General features: G+C 41.9%; 1 protein-coding gene across 7 annotated transcripts in view; it reads right to left on the reverse strand.

Annotated features, from left to right (window-relative positions):
* DOCK9 (dedicator of cytokinesis 9) overlaps nt 1-17,729 on the reverse strand; it is a 288,455-nt gene that overhangs the window by 104,360 nt on the left and 166,366 nt on the right. For all 7 annotated transcript variants that reach the window (XM_082602533.1, XM_082602537.1, XM_082602535.1 and 4 more), the window contains exons 10-15: nt 11,168-11,242; nt 9,736-9,876; nt 9,215-9,418; nt 8,692-8,814; nt 5,159-5,241; nt 4,453-4,575 (exon numbers count right to left, since the gene is read on the reverse strand). In XM_082602533.1, the coding sequence (XP_082458659.1) occupies nt 4,453-4,575; nt 5,159-5,241; nt 8,692-8,814; nt 9,215-9,418; nt 9,736-9,876; nt 11,168-11,242 (749 nt within the window). The remainder of the gene's footprint in view (nt 1-4,452; nt 4,576-5,158; nt 5,242-8,691; nt 8,815-9,214; nt 9,419-9,735; nt 9,877-11,167; nt 11,243-17,729) is intronic.

Raw genomic sequence — 17,729 nt, forward strand, 5'->3', positions numbered from 1 at the left:
TACCAACTCAGTTTTTTAAAACATAATCTTAAACCTATTTCAAAACTTTATGATTTTTATTGAACTTGGCTTATTAGAGATCAAAACGTCACACACATCAAAAATTCTACTGCCTTTTATATGTGCATTTCCAAAGTGACGGGGGGTGTGTGTGTGTGCAGGTATGTGTTGCACAAAGAGAATTCTCTCATATCTGAAATTAGTTTGGAGTTTTTTTTTTTTTTTTTGCGGTATGCGGGCCTCTGACTGTTGTGGCCTCTCCCATTGTGGAGCGCAGGCTCTGGACATGCAGGCTCAGTGGCCATGGCTCATGGGCCCGGCCGCTCCACAGCATGTGGGATTTTCCCGGACCGGGGCACGAACCTGTGTCCCCTGCATCAGCAGGTGGACTCTCAACCACTGCGCCACCAGGGAAGCCCCTGGAGTTTTTTTTTAATGCTAAAATTAGTACCTACTTGAGCATGAAAACCCATCTTAAAACTTCACTGATTAAATAAATGTGTAATGGAGATGCATGTACGGAGTCTGGCATTTGGAAACTGCTTCTGTCTACATGTGAACTTAAGAGTGAGGCTCAAACTCCCTCTCTTGGGAAAATGAAAGGTTTTCTTTTCCCACTGCCCATACATTCCTGCTGGTTCAACCACTCCCCCAGAGGAAAGGGCAATGGTATCACAAACTAGCAGTCATCCCATGCCAAGAGGGTTGGTGTCCTTACCTTTGTGTTTCTGGAGCTTGACCCTCCCTTCCCTACTTCCTATATTGACCCATTAAAGTGACCAATTGGTAATACAGACATGCTTGGGTGTGTTGTTGGTGTGAGTCTACTCTTCTAACTGCATTTTGTGAAAGGAAATATTCCCTAAAAGCTCTTCTGTCACTTAAAAATATATATATGGTTGAAAGAAATTTGAGATATTTTTATTTAAACAAAACCACTGAATTTATGTCTATGATAAATTTCAATAAGCGTCTATCAAGTGTTTACGCTATGCTACAATGTGCAATATACTAGGCACCGTGGACAGAAGACAAACAGGATCTGATTCCCGTCCTCAAGAAGCCAAAAATCCAGCACATACTGTCAACTATTTAAGATATATGAAGGCAACTACTTCCGTAGCCTGTATACAAACGTCTACTGAAAAGTGGAGGCTCTAGACGTATTGAGAAGGAACAGGGGATGAGACCAGTGCTCACTGTGAGAGGAATCACCCTGACAGGCATTCTCACTTATTCCCACAGTTCTAGGAGGCAGGGCTATTATTATCCCCCCTTAAAAAGAAGAGGACACTCAAGCACAGAGGTCAAGTGACCCGCCTGAGATCTCCCATCACAGAAGTGAGTTACGGATTAGGCTGCGAACAATAATAATGTCAAACTTGGGTACACAGAATAGAGAGGTACAAATAAACACAAATATGTAAGCCTCATGCAGAAACCCTTATAGTATTATTACCTAAACTACTTAATATGGTAGCATTAAAAAAAGGTCTGCATTTTAAAGAAAATGTTCTATTTTTATACTTTGCCTTCAGGTCCGCTGCAGAAATAAGACAAGACACAGCCATCAGCAAATCAAACAAATGTAAAAAACCACGTCCCTCTTCTTGGATAGATACTTCCTGGAGCACATATGTTAGCAATACCATCTATCTGACAGAATTATTTTCTTACTAAATCGTGGAATGTCTCCTCTGATAATTACTACAAGGGAGAGGGGCAAAGTGGCTGATGAGCTTTGCCAGCTGTTTTCTAGACACTAGGGCAGCTTCAGAACATTTTTCTCATCCATTGTTAAATGACATTTTGAGACAATCATGGGAGCAGAAACCATAGCTTTAGATCCAAGCTGGTGCCCAAGCCACTGATATGAGATTATTCTTTTGTAAAAAAAAAAAAGAAAAAGAAAAAAAAGAGGAAAGAAAAAGAGCAACACTAAGGTTTTTTAAAAAATGAAAAAAAGGCATCCTCCACTCCCCTAACTCAACTGTGAAAAACACACAAAGAAGCACTGGAATTTCTTTGGATTCTTACTGAAAAAGGACAGCAGCTTTCCTCGTGCCACTGCATTTTCTGCTGCTGACAGCATTGGTTCTCTATTTTCGGGTTTCTGAGTCTCTCGCTGGCCATCTGGACCACACTCTTCCCAGCAAACCCTTCCTACTGAAGGCCTGTGGTGCAGGGAGAAGCCACCCTATGCTCGGGACCAGTGGAGGCTTTGCTCTTTGCTGCCTGGTCACAGGTTCTCTGCTCGGATCATGTTTTGATTGATGAACCTGTGAAGTTCCACCCTCCAGGTTCCACCTAGGAAGCCAGACCTTCAGCTGGGGCCACCCCCAAAGAGCAGCCGCTGTGGCGGAAGCTTCAAGCTAACCAGCCTAGGGAGTGACTTCTGAGACAGGGCTCCCAACCCCCATCACACATAAAAAACTTCACTTTCTGTTTTGTTGGAATATATGGGTAAATGTTAGTTAAAAAAAAAAAAGTTCATGGAAAATCATAGAAAGCTACAAAGTGGAAAGTGAAAAATCCCCCATAAACCCACCCCTCAGAGATAACCATGACTACCATTTGGTGTATAACCCAAATGACGATTTTTATGTCCTTCTATCTTTCCATCTAGCTAGCTATTCGCCTATCCATTTCTTCATTTATATACAAAAAGAAATATATGAAATATTTTCTTTTCAAAATTGACGTCACATAGATACCTTTTCCCCTCCTTACCAACAGTGAGCTCACCTTCCTAAGTGAGTACACAGACCTACATCATGATTGTTGAGAATCGCATGGTAGGCTAGTGAGAGAAAACTGTCATCTATTTAACTAAAGGTGACTAGAGGTTTTTTTTAAAAAATCAACTTTTTATTCTATAAGCAAGGCTGAAAATTTCCTGAAAATCAAATAAAAACTTAACAATACTCTAGGACAACACAGTATGTATAACAATACACTACCCATTACCAACAAGTAAAGGTTTTCGAAAGATGTTAATTATGACTCTATTTAGAATTCTGAAAAAAACAGGAGAGAGAGAAATAAGATAAAGGTGAAAATGAAGTTAAAGAACGCTAAACAGCCCTTCTGAATTCTAGGTAAACTTATAGTGTTACTTTGAAGTGCATTTTTTTCAAGTAACAACATCACACGGAAAGGCCCCTAAGGTATAGACTAGTTCCTGGCTGGCTCCTGGCTCTTCTTCTCATGTCATTGTCCTTTAATACCCTCAGCTCTGTCTCCTTCCCAGAAGTTTCCCAGAGAAATTGTAACACCCACGTCCCTAGCAAAGGAAATCCGTGTCATAGGTTCAGCAGTGAACTTCTTACAGTGGAGCACCAGAACAGCCCAGTGGTTAAGGGCTCAGATCCTCAGCCACCTGACTGCCACCAGCTGTACAATGCTGGACACCTCACTCAGCCTCTCTCTGCCCTATTGCCATGGGTTGAATTGCGTTCCCTGAAAAGATGGTGAAGTCCTAGCCCCCAGTACCTATGAATGTGACCTTATTTAGAAACAGGATCTTCACAGATGTAATCAAGTTAAGATGAAGTCATTAGGGTTGGCCCTAATCCAATATGATGTGTTCCTGTAAGAAGAAGGAAATTTATAGACAGAGACACACAGGAAGACAGCCGTGTGAAGACGGGAGGCAGAGATTGAAGTTATGCTGCCAAAAGCCCAAGAATGCCTGGGGCTCCCAGATGATGAAAGACACAAGGACAGATCCTCCCCTAGAGATCTCAGAGGGTGCGTGGTCCTGCCAACACCATGACTTCAGGCTTCTAGCCTCTAGAATTCTGTTGTTTTAAGCCACCCAATATGTGGTGCATTGTTAGAGCAGCTCTAGGAAACAAATACCCTCACTAATATAGGTAAAGCACTTAGAACAATGCCTGTGAACTGTAAGTACCGTATGAGTTACTGTCCTTCCCCCCATCACCCATTCAGTTAATGGTACCACAAATCACTCCATCGTGCAAGTCAGAAAACTGGGAGTTATTTACCTGAGACTACCACCCATTTCTCTCTCCTTCCACTCTAACACCCAATCAGGAAGCCAAGACCCAGTGACTGCACCTGTCTAACGTGACGTGAACTAGTCCTATGTCCTACTCTTTCTATGTCCACTTGCGATGGCTTTGCTGAGTCCTTGCCCACCTCTTGCCCAAGGTTCCTCAATTGTCTCTTTCCTCCCTGGGCTCATCTCTGCCCAACAAACGCTTCACAGCACCACCGATAACATTCTTTATACGATTCAAGTTAACCAGCGAACTCTTCTGACTTTCAACCCCTTCTTCCTGCTCAAGGACTTGAGGAAAAGTTCCACGCTCATCCAACATGCCCTTGTGTATGAGCTGAGCAACTGAAAAGACTGCTCCTGCTTCCTCCCTTTCTACGGAACAACTTCTGTTTTTCAGGTGTGGAAATAAGTAAGGCCTTGAGACTCACTTTCGAAAGTCTGCAAGTAACTTGAGCATGTCTTCATTGGATAGCTTATTGCTGTCTTGCTTGTAGAGAGCAGAAAATCTGGCATTTTTGTCAAGGTTTCCAGATGCATCCTTAAACAACGTCCTGAAATAGCAAAACAACGTGTCTAAGCTGTTTCCAAATGACCAAAATAAATCCATAACTTGACTCCAGTTTCTATGTGAAGACTAATTATTATTCCACTGGCTATAGCCCGCAGAAATCTCATTATCTAAAGACATGGAATATATTTATGAGGATGAACACAACTAACTCAATTTACATAGAAAACATTTCCAGCAAATGGCTTGTGCTTAGGAAATAACATACACAGCCAAATGCTTAAGAAATAGAGATCACAAATAAAGAGGATCTGTAGGCCTCACCGGGCTGCCACCCACTCCCAGCTGGAGGCATGTGGCTGGAACCTGGAATCCCAGCTCTGCAACAAACACTCATGTCCATCCTGCCAGTACCAGCACTGCCATCCTCCAGCTAGCATCTCTCCTCTCTGTGTCTCTAATAAATGATTTTTCAGATATGGAGCTTACTTATTTTTCAGTTTTACATATTTAAATCCTCTTTGTCTCTGGACAAAAAAACAGAATAGGTCAGTCTGTCTGTCTGTCTACTATCTATCTCCATATATCTGTATCCATATAAAAGGTATAAAAGATGTTCTCCTTACCTTGCTGCCCAAGCAAATGGCATTCTGTACTGCCCTAGTCTTTGGCATGCCTGCTTGGCATTCTTCAGCACCTTCTGAGCAACCTTGAAGACATCAGAATAAAACCATGAGTTACTGTATCCCACAGACTAAACAACCTCTTATGGTAGTGTCAGATGCATGGACAAGCACACCTTACTGTAGTGAATATGGCTGGATTTATACTCATGCAGAGTATTCTGCTTCTCACATTCCCTAGTAGTGATTTTCAAAGAATATCAAATGAAAATTGTTTCCAAAATGTATGTCTTTTCTTTGGTCTTCATAGGCAACAAGCATGTCATTTCATAGGCCTTTCTATTTCTTCATAACTAAGGGCTATATAATGAGACCACTGAGTTATTAACAATTACTAATACTTGGTATTCATGCCCAAATATATCACATTACTAGAGTTTAAATGAGAATACTAATGAAAATACTAAGCTTTCATAACTCCTAATGTGCCCTGACTTATGCAGACTCCCCAGATTTGGGGGATATATATTCATTATTAAGACATTACAGGTATTGACTTAAGTTAGGCCAGTGTTTTCAATCACTATGTTCTGTTTTCTAGGTATAAGTTACCATTACTTTCACTTCTAATGATTAATTTTGGTTTGTTGCGGGTGGCTGGATTAACTCTATGGTGCACAGGGAAGCAGATTTGCTTTTGGCCTATGTATGCATGGCAGGTCTATTCATCAACTATACCTCTATTGCTAAAGCAGATGACACCCAATTTCCCCAAATTTGCTTCTTCTGGAATACTGCATTGTTACCACTACAAAGTGTGACTAATTCAGAGTCAGAGCGGGGAGTTGAAGGGTCTTTTACATTACTTAAGTACATCGGAGTCAAACCAATTTTGGGAAATGTGACCTAGTGCCTGTGAATTAAAGTGTGCTCTGCAGAGCTGCAGCAGCAGCCCCACTGGGAGCCTGTCAGGAATGCAGAGTCTTGGGCCCCACCCCAGACCTCCTGGGTCAGAACCTGCATTCTGACCAGACCGCTGGTGATCTCTGCGCGCCAGGTTTGAGAAGCGCTCATCTAGAAGACTCAGAAGGAGAACAATAGGGCTCTCTGTCTCTGAGTAAAACTGAAACCAGCTGTGTGAGTCTAGAGCATTAAACCTCTCTGAGCTCTACTTTCCCACCCGAAAAATGAAGAGCTTGGGCTAGACTTGGCATTATCCGTTCCAGTTACTAAACATGACGATTCTACCGTAACCATGGGGAGGAACTGCTGCCTTCATGAATGACTTGGAAAACACTTCTCGATTGAAACAGGTGTCGGGAGCTCATCCAGCCCCTCCCTTTCTGCGTCAAGTGGGGCACGTCCATGTGGGGACTCGGGGATCATAGAGTAAATGGTCTGCCTTCCTGGGGTGGCCATTTTTACTTACACATTTTCAGGTAGAAATGATTATTTTTAGCTTCTAACAGTAATGACTATGTTGTGGAGTAAAATGCAATATTTGCGTAAAATTTAAAGCCAAAACAGGCCTCAAATAAGTTTCACTCTTGCCTGTAGTGAACGAGGACTGAACTCTCAGACTTACTGAGGGTATAAATGGAACACAATATATATAAAAGTCAGAGTGAAAAACTCATTTTTGCCCTTTGGTTCCCCCCCGCCCCACTTTTCTTTCTTTTTTAGAAAATCTATTCGTGGTGGACACCTACAGAGACTATTCCTAAAAATTTCCTCCAAAACAATAATTTCCTCCAAATGATGTTCTAGACCATCTTGGAAAACATGAAGAGACATTTTGATATACAGCAAAAATCATCCCTCAGCAAAATCTCTACCGAAGCTCCTATTTTTATATGAGGTGGTTGAGTCTTAATCTCTGCTTTAATTTACTGCATTGGAGGTGTGAACGCATGGAAAAATGTACACATGGCTGAGCCTTACGTTCCATAAGTAATGAAGCAGGAGCAAATTCAACAGATGCTCAACGGACACTGGGAAGTGTGGCATCTAGCCTGGGGGGATATGTGATGTTCACACCAGCGTGAGCTGCCAAATTTCAAACCACGCACGTGGCAGGCAGAAGTAGCAAAGCTGGAGCATAGCAGCCTTGGAAATGTGTTGCATACGTGGCGGGGGAGTAGATCTTACCTTGGGCATTCACTGATTATTAACCAAACCATCAAAGAACTAAAAGAGCTTCTCATCCAAGGTTTTACAGACTTGATGTTAAAAATAACACTGTTTCTCTCCAGAGACCAAATTTTACTCTGCTTTTATCAGCCAGAAAGGCATATGTTTGAAGTCATGTGCCTGGGTAAATGGGCTTCTCCTTAACTGGAGCTGTAATAATTGATAATGACATCCTCCTATATGCGTCAGTGATTTAGTACCCATAGCACTGTCTCGTATGTAGGTGGTGGGGGGGTAGCAACATCATCTTTCAACTACAGATGGGACACCTGGGGCCCAGAGAGGTGACATGATATATCCAGGCTAGTTAGGAGCTCAGCACCCAGGTCTCTGACTCCTGGAACCTGTTCTTTAAAAACCGTCCTGCATCTTGGTGGACACACCTGTGATGTACAGTGGCCAAAGACAGGAAGACAGGAAGCTCTGAATCACTCAGAAAACCCCAGTTAGAGCCTCTGGGGTGTCCCCTCCTACTGCTGACCAACCAGTCCTTGTCAATGTATCAGGATGTCAGATGACCACTAATACAAAATTTTTTTAAAATAACTAAAAGTACTGTCAAACTGGCACAGGACAGCACTCAACAGCTGACTGGAATCAGGTAGCTCAATGTGCTAGAAAGTGACAGTCAAGTGCCAGTTGGCAACTCTAGCTGTGGGACACTGAGCAGGTAACTAAACCTTCATAAACCTCAGTTTTGGGGAGTGTGAAAGGTATTCTTGGCCTAGATGACTTCTAATATTCAATAACTACTGTATGTCCACACCTAGGCACTCCCCAGGTAATGAACAAACACCAAAGTAATGAAAACACACCAAATATACATCTTGTACGTTTTCTTTCCCTCTTCCACCTAATGTCACAACACCTCTGCCACCGTAGCCCCGCCCCACCTGACACAACACAAGCGCGCCTGATCTACTGACACTACCGGCCAGATCATCTGAGCCAGGTCACCTCCTGGTCTCCAGTCTCACATTTAAGTGTAAATGGACCCAAATTTATAATTCCAGGACCTCGGAGACATGCCAACAAGTGGAATGAACTCTATTTACATACAATATATGTACTTTTTAATGACAGAAAGTTTACTACTAAGCTGGAAATTCCTTTGCCAATTATTTCAGGATGTCAGGACAGTCTAGCCAAATGAAGTTATTTTATTTACACATGGAACTACTTTTCACGGAAAATTGGACACATAAGGTTAACTATAAGACAATCTATGAGACTAGTCTACATCTTTTAGAATATAAATATGGCTTAACTGTGATTTCTTTAAGCATTTCTATATATCTTTTTTCTGATTGCTGTTTATCATCACAAAGCATGCAAGTCATCCATACCTTAGAAGAGTCTGAACTTTTCATGTATGGCTCAGCACCATGTGTGATGCTCCCCTGAAGCACTTTTTCAATTCTAGCCACAAGAAATATATCAGGATGAGGGCACGTGACTGAAAATATTCCCTAGGGAACAAAAGATTTTCTTCCATGAGTAGAATTTACAGCCACATTAAACAAATCCCATGAACATTAAAGCTTCTTAAGCAGCAAAGAGCACTGATACAGTATAGCTATTCAGAAGCACCCAGGGCCAAACTGGTTAACTCATCAACAGTTCATCATCTGATCAAAAAGGCTATTTGGTGGAGGAGGCAACTAGCAGAAAGTTTAGAAAAAAGAAATGAGAAATCGAAAACTACTTCTTCTCTTTCAGCTTGCTTTTACTGTCTAATTATATATGCTGTCAATATAATGAACCGTCTCATTTACCCCAGTTGTGCATTACAAAGTTTCATTACGTATTTACATAGCACGTGCAAGAGAAGCCTTATTGGCATGACCGCTGGGCTTACGCTGCCCCCACCTGCTTTGGATACTGCATGGCGGCTTCGTGAAGGATGTCCTGCAGGGCAGGCGAGCTCTGCCTACCGCCGTTCATCAGAGACGGGGATGTGGTGGCCAGCATCTGCCTCACTGAGAAATGGTTCAGGTCCACGTGGAAATCGGCAGAAATCTTTCGGTTGTATTTTATGTCAAACAGGGATAGGGTAACAAAGAAAGGCTCGACCTGAACAAAACGAAACAATCCAGACCATCACTATGGCTCAAACTGTTGGAAAAAAGAACACTGCTATCAAAGAAGAAATGACTAGACCTATGTATGACTGTTGCTATAAATTACTGCTCAAGAGCAATAGCCTCCATAGCTGTCCTGTATCACAAACGTCCTGTCCCGGCAGCCGAAACAACCCTTGGCACCCTGATCTAACACCGCACCTCTGTGATACCAGGAACTAGGCCTGAATGTCCCAGCTGCACTGCAACAGGCGCATCTGAAACCTCTGGATAGGCTTTTTAAACTTTATTTTTTAAAAGGAAAATTACATTTGTAGTGGGTCCTTCTTCGTTTTCAGCAACACAGCATTGCAAATTGAAAGATAAATCATTGCACTTGACAAGAATTCTTTTTCCAAACTTTTCTTCAAATGGCTTCACTTCTGGCTCAGCTGATGAGAAGTCAAGCTTCTTTAAAAGAAAATGCAAATATATAAATGTATTATGCTCTCACAAAAAAAATCCCATAATAAATGTATCCTAAGGAAATTGCTTAAAATATGGAAACACTATATACCTTAATTTACTCACAACAGTGTTACTATTTTACACATTTATATAGTATATAATAATGGTCAAATCAATGATGCTATATCTACTCAACGGATCATTATGCAGAGCTTAAAAATTATTGTTATGAACAACTCAACTGTCCATCAACAGAAAAATCTATAAGCAAAATGTGGTGTATACATACAATGGAATATTACTCAGTCATAAAAAGTGGGGTTCTGACACAAGTTATAACAGGGACGGACCCTGAAAACATGCTAAGTGGAACAAGCCAGACATAAAAAGGCAAATATTATATGCTTCCACATATATGAACTTCTTAAATAGGCAAATTCATAGAGACAGAAAGTAGAATCGGGGTGAGGGGAAGGAGGCATGGTGGGCTGTTGTTTAATGGGTACAGAGTTTCTGTTTGAGAGGATGAAAAAGTTCTGGAAATGGATAGTGGTGATAGTTGTACAGTAATGTGAATCTACCCAATGCCAGTGAACAGTACACTTAAAAATGGTTAAAATGGTAAATTTTATATTATGCATATTTCACCACAAGAAACAAAAAATCATCAAAAAGCAAAAAAATATATATGCGTGTGTATATATACGGTTATGAAGTCTGTGAAGAGACACAGAAAAATACTTATGTTTAAAGATAAATGGTTACAAGTTCTATAAAAAAAGACCACAAGTGAAGAAGAGGAAAATATGGGAGGAAACACAGCAGAACAGCTGGCCCCTCAAACCAGCCCTATCTGTAGGCAACCCTGGAGGCCCTCCCAAGCCGTGTTTTGGATTTTTTGGGGACACAGATGTGGACCGCATGTACTGAAAGGCTTGTATTTGGAACTGAGCTTGGGCTAGTCAGAAAATATCACAGTCTACTGGACATCTGTAGCGATGCTTGTTATCTTCTGATGGTGATTTTAGGGGGTAAATTATATATGTTCTTTGTGGACTTGAGAGTGTCTTTGGATAAATCTCCCTCAATTTTCAACAATCTATTAAATATTCACAATGGTTGTGCTATGGTAATGAGATTACAGGTTGTTTTTATTTTTTCCTCTTTCTCCTGAATTTTCTATATTGTTATACTGCTTGTTATCCAAAGTATATAAATAAGCAAACAAACAAACAAATAATCTAACAAAGGTTTTCTTTCCTTGAACTATTTTAAATATTAAAATAGTTCTTACCTGGGCATCTGGGTCCAAGTAAAAAAGTTTAACTCTGCTTTCACTTTTCAGTTTGATTTCTGCTTCTCTGGTACTCTGATGACAAGATAAACAGAAAATAAAAATTACATTGAAAAAACCCTTTTCTTACAGAGATGTGTAAATATGTTTGAAAGCTACCCCATCCTGAAGAGCCAGACTGCCAGACAGCTCTGCCCTCATCTTGGAGGGTCACCTGCATGTCAATGAACAAGGATAGGCTATCCAGTATGTAGCACACAATGTAAGTGCTATGGGGTAAAAAGAGAAGTCTTGATCCCTGCCCGTATGAAGCTGATAATCAACTGTAGCCAAAACCAATGCAAAGAAAGCAAAAGAGAATAATTAAGCATTAATATCAAGAAAAGCTTCATAGGGCTTCCCTGGTGGCACAGTGGTTGAGAGTCCGCCTGCCGATGCAGGGGACACGGGTTCGTGCCCCGGTCTGGGAAGATCCCACATGCCGCGGAGCAGCTGGGCCCGTGAGCCATGGCCGCTGAGCCTGTGTGTCTGGAGCCTGTGCTCCGCAACGGGAGAGGCCACAACAGTGAGAGGCCCGCGTACCGCAGGGAAAAAAAAAAAAAAAAAAAAAGAAAGAAAGAAAGAAAAGCTTCATAAAGTAATGGAACAGGGGACAAGCCTTGAATGAAGGGGTGGAATTTAGATAGCAAAAAGGAGGAAAATGTGAGCATTTCAGACCAAATGAAAAGGATGCACAGAAAGGACAGATACTGAGAGAGGAAATGAGCCCAAAGGGTAGAAAGGACTTAGGGTCCAGCCTGAGACTGAGGGAACAAGCAAAGAAAGAGGAAGGCATGCGTTTTGGATGGTGGAATAAAGAAAACTGTGGCGTATCTTGAAGGACGGCCATAGGTGTCAGTAGCAAGCAAGGGGAGAATTGCTGATTCACTCAATAAATATTTATGAGCACATATTTTATGTCAAGCTAGGGACACAAACATGAATGAAATGCAGTTCCTATCCCCAAGGAACACCATCTGGGAAGACAGAAAATAAACAGCAATATGAATGGCAAAAGAAATCGTACGTACAGTGAGCTAACCTGCACTAGGGGTGGCCGCCAGGAAAGAGCTCCCAGAGGAAGGCCCATCTTGAAGGACAAGGACATTTGGCCAGAAAAGGAGAGAAGGGCATTCTAAGAGGAGGTACTACAGGGATAAAGGTACGAGTCACACCTGAGCAATGATCAGGTCATTCACTACAACTGAATGGTTGTACATGATGAAAAAAGTAGAGAAATGAGTCAGATTTGTATGGTAAGGTCTGGGGATTTCACTCAGAATCCAAAAAATCCTGCAGTATTTTAACCAAGGGAATAAAATTACCAGTTCTGCATTTTAGATCCACCCCTCGGGTAGGGCTGAAGCAATGGATTACAAAGGGAAAGACTAGGAGGTCCACATGGTCTCTCCTGAGTTATCGCAACAGGCTCCCAGTCTCACAGCAAGGCCCATAGCAAATCCCACCTTCCTAGCTTGGGTGGCCTGCTGACTGGTCAGTCCACTAATTTGGGAGGAAGAGCAGGTTTGTGGAGAAGATGGTAGAGTCTGGAGATGCCTGCGGGATTTCCAACTGGAAACATCCAGTAGACAGCCAGAAGAGATGGGACGTGAGCACAGGGTGGGGAGGAAGGCTGGAGTTACAGACCAGGAGAACATCAGCATAGAGGTGAGGATGCAAGTCTTGGGGGTGGGTGAGAGTCCCTGGCGGAAAGTGTGAAAGCGAGTCTGTGGACAGAAATCCAGGGGCCCCAACACTGAAGTGGACAGAAGAAGAGAGGTCATTCAGGGAAAGAGACATGGTGGCAGAGATGGGGGCTGGAGAAGTGGGATATGGGAACAGGGAGAAGAGGAAGCTTCTTAGACATTCACAAGATAGAAGTCATCTCCAGCCACGTTATGCCACACCTGATGCCTCTAAATCTATATCCTGTTCTTCCTGGCAGTCAGAGTTCTTAATAGAATGTCCTCTCTCATCTGCTTCTTTGCCCAAAGACCATGAGTCACATCTCAGCACATAATGGGTGGTGACAGCCACAGGGGAGAGGGCGTCTTGTCCTCTCTGCTGGTGGCTTAAAGAGGTCTACTATTACATTTCTAATCACGGCCAATGAGAAATTAAGCATCTTAATTTTCTCAGCCATGTAGTTGTTGTAACAGGTTCTTAGCAATGACCCAAACTCTACCCTGACCATATTTGACAAACTATCTACATCTAGCAGAATGAAATGACCACCAGAATGCCAGCTAAGAACTAAGGGTTCTAGTTCTAGTTCAGTTGTTAACTGGCTGCATGAACTTGAGCAAGCCACTTAGCCTCCTTGGACTCTATTTTCATTTCTGAGTAAAAATGTTCAACAAGATGATGGCTCGAGTCTTCTTCTACAACAAAGTTTATATCTTGATGCTCTCCCTGCAGCTTTAAGGCTTCTGGAGGCTCAGGGGCATTCCTACAAATCATCTGCTCATGCTTACAGAGGAAAGTGTATGCCTGTGGCTGGGGACGGGGGTGTGTAGGACAATGTTTTGTTTTGTTTTGTTTTCTTGCGGTACGCGGGCCTCTCACTGTTGTGGCCTCTCCCGTTGTGGAGCACAGGCTCCGGACGCGCAGGCTCTGCGGCATGTGGGATCTTCTTGGACCGGGGCACGAACGCGTGTCCCCTGCATTGGCAGGCGGACTCTCAACCACTGCGCCACCAGGGAAGCCCAGGACAATGTTTTAAATCCATCTTGCCCATACCCTTATCCTAATTTTTCAAACCAAAAGGGCCAGAACACGTGCATGTAGAATACACTTAACTGAACCCAAAGAACTTGCTTTGTACACAACCCATGGCGTTTCCTAACAAAAACATCAGTACTAGGTGCTGCGAGCCACCACCAACAGAAATACATTCTCCTGAATTTTTGCTTGAGTCCTTCAACAAGGGCAAATGCTATGATCTCAGACACTGGAACACAGCAATGGGTTCTTAATGTAGATGTATTTCCTCATGTCTTTCTGAAAGATGCTTGTTGACTCAAGCGGAGTAGGAGATGAGAAATGAATAAAGCAAGAAAGACTGCTAAGAGCTCTATATAATTAGAGGACAAACAGAGATGCAGACACATTAACAGAAAACAACAACAACAACTAGCCAAAATAGACTCAAAGTATCCTGATGTTGCCACTAATATCCAAGGGATATATTCTTCACTAGAAAAACCATTTAATGGGGAAGAAGGGACAACGTTAGATGTAAAAATAACGTGAAAGCTTATAATCCACCTTGCACACACTGACAGATGAAAAGCAGGCTCAGCTTCTTAAAGCTCCTCCCATCCTTCCCAAGGCCCACAGTGCTTTAAACAGATGGGACGCCTGATAAACAGTGTCTGAAAGAATTACCAAGTAAAATCTAGGCAGTAAGAAAATGTGGCTCGGGAAGGGCAGGGCTTTCCCCCAGAGCCAGGGAATAATAAATACTTGAAAGCATCATAATGATAAAAGCAAGTATTTGTTGATAATAGCCAACATCTCTATGCTAGATGTTATCCTAAGTGCACATTTAAATTTGGTACAAACTTAGGAGGCAAGTCTTATTATTATCCTTGTTTAAGAGAAAACACTGGGGCTCGAGGGGTAAATACTTTGCCCCAAATTCACAACCCTAAACAGAAACCTGGCTTCTAACTGAGGCTGTCTGGCTTCAGAGCCCAGATTCTTTAACTATTAGATCAGAAAAAAATAGGTAAAGAATATGAACAGGCAAGTCAGAGAGCAGGAAAACCAAATGGCAAATAAATATACAAAAATATGAAAAATACCACTACTAAACAGTGGGATACAAATTAAAGCAGTGAAACATCATTTTTCACTCCTCTGGTGAGTATGCAGAGAAATGGGAATATGAATTGTTACAACCTTTTGGGAAAGTAACCAGGCAATATTTAAAGCACTAAAAGCACAATAAACTGTGACCCAGAAATCCCACCTTGGGGAATTTCTCATACAGAAATAAGAGCATGAGTATTTCAGCTTATAAATATGTCATGATGCTTATTGTGCACTGTTTGTATAGGCTAAAAACTGAAAATTATCTAGATGCGCATGAATAGGGAGATGGCTGAATAAAGTGTTCAGTATCCATATTTGGAATGTTATGCAGCTATGAAAATGAGTGAACTGGATCCTCTATGGCCCCAGGGGAACATCTATGAAAAATTTTTAAGTGATAGAACAAGTTTCAGAGTAACATATATATCATGAGCAAATTTTTAAAAATAACTAAAAACACTGCATATGTGTAAATGTTTCCATGAACAATTGGTTCAGTAAAGAAACAATTATAACAGGTTAATAACATCAGTGCTCTCAGGAATCTGGGGATGGAGGCTGAAGGAAAAGATGAACTTTTCTTTATACAACTTTGAATATTTTTACTTATTATAGCAAGTACATCTATTTTCACTTAAATTTTAGTAAAGACAATAAAGTAGATTCCTGTAATAAGTACCTTCACAGTCTAAGAGCCCACAAAATATAGCTGTAAAAAAATATCCCACAGACTATGCCATCCAGCACTTCTCAAAGTGACAGAGACCAGATCTGCTCTTAAAATAACCTGTAGTCAGTCCATACCATAGATGCAGGAAGAACCCCAATTGGTTCTTCCCCAAACCCTGTTGCTGGTCCTACCCACTACCCGTCTAATACTTTAGTATAGAGGAAAATGGAGAGAGAAAAGTGACAATGACAGAGCCATTCCCTGTAAAAACGGACACTTCTCAGATACTACAGAAGAGAATGATTTGTCTAAAACAAAGGTTATTCCCCCCACTCCTGTATTCCCTAAGTTTAATCACTAATGATACACCCTGACAATGTTTTCTTCCTTGTCTTAAGAGGCAGTTATGAACCAAACATTCAAGAGTGTCCAGAAGAACTACCATCAAGCTTAGGCATACCCTGTGTCTTAAGTTTATCTCTGAGCAGGGAAAACAATCGAAGGCCAGAGCATCATATTTTGAGGACGGCTCTTCAGGAAGATACTGTGTTGACTGTTGGTTCACTTAAACAGAATGGGTTGCAAACAGGAAGACTTAGCAAAATCCTCTGAAGCCAGAATACATACTTCTAATTTAAAAAGCTGTCAGGATTTGTTTCCACTACTTCCATGATATCTAAATCCCAGGGACCGTCATCTCATCCTCTGTGTCACAAAGCTATAATAAAGCATTCTAGATAAGGAAGCCCAAGAAATGGAACGCCAGCTGACCTCACAAACACAACCCTAGCCAATTCCCTTGTATCATAACACAATGACATAGTTTTCTGGATTAGGATACAGAGAAGGAAGCATTTATTACAGATGTGGTTTAAAAACTCAGAGAAGGTGTCTGTGAAGCTGTTTGGGTTCTGACAAGTACTGCTGAACTTGGCCCCCTGATGCTTACTCAACCTCAGCGAGACCATAAAGTTTGAGACACCAGACTCTAGCCTGTGTTCAACTGTGGAAGATTTACCAAGAAAGGTAAAGTCATTCACTATAAAGAAGTTACAAGGTAACAGAATGGGAGCAATTTTGGTTCAACAGGAACCACATGGGGAGGCCAAATTACGAGTGAGCAGCTGGGCTTCCTTGGTGGCGCAGTGGTTGAGCGTCCGCCTGCCGATGCAGGGGATGCAGGTTCGTGCCCCGTTCCGGGAGGATCCCACATGCCGCAGAGCGGCTGGGCCCGTGAGCCATGGCCGTTGAACCTGCGCATCCGGAGCCTGTGCTCCGCGACAGGAGAGGCCGCGACAGTGAGAGGCCCACACACCACAAAAAAAAAAAAAAAGAAAAAAAGAGTGAGCAGCTGTTTTTTGAGTACACAAAGAGCTCAAAAATAGAAAAGCTATGGAGGAAAATATAAGGTGGGAGCATGAGGGTCTTCTTCATACTACCTTTCCACAGGAGATGATATATAATACATACATATATATATATTCATTCCAATGTTACCTAAGGTAAACGTAACCAGAAAAACTATTTACCAAATAAATAGTAATCGGGTTTACCACATGATCGTATTACCCCTTGACACTGTAGGGAAGAAACCAATTAACTAACTTTAACCACAGTTTGTGTATTTCATACAAATGTTTAGAAGGCTGTGTCCTCTGGTACTATAAACGCTCTTACGTTTAGAGCAAACATATGTTTGGCTCCAGTGTAGACAACAGGAGGAAAAGAACAGGTTTTAGGGTATACACAGTGTGTCCCTGTAAGAAAACAATAGGGGTGTTCAGTACTAAATGTACAAGCAACAAAAGGGCCAAGAATATACAAAATATTCGGAAAACCTAATTCCACATCACTCCTACTGTATGTCAAGGGCCCCTCCATCACATTCCACAATGAGAAACCAGCTATTTTTGTACTAAAACAACTTCCTGTCGCTCATATCCTGTTTGGTTATGTCTCCTGTCACAGTGGAAAACAAAAGCCGGGGCAACAGGATGAATGAAGCAGAAAGAGGAGTTGACCTGAGTGGAGCCTGCC

This window comes from Mesoplodon mirus (genome assembly GCF_964341445.2).
Source record: "Mesoplodon mirus genome assembly, chromosome: 17".
NCBI classification, from domain to species: domain Eukaryota; kingdom Metazoa; phylum Chordata; class Mammalia; order Artiodactyla; family Ziphiidae; genus Mesoplodon; species Mesoplodon mirus.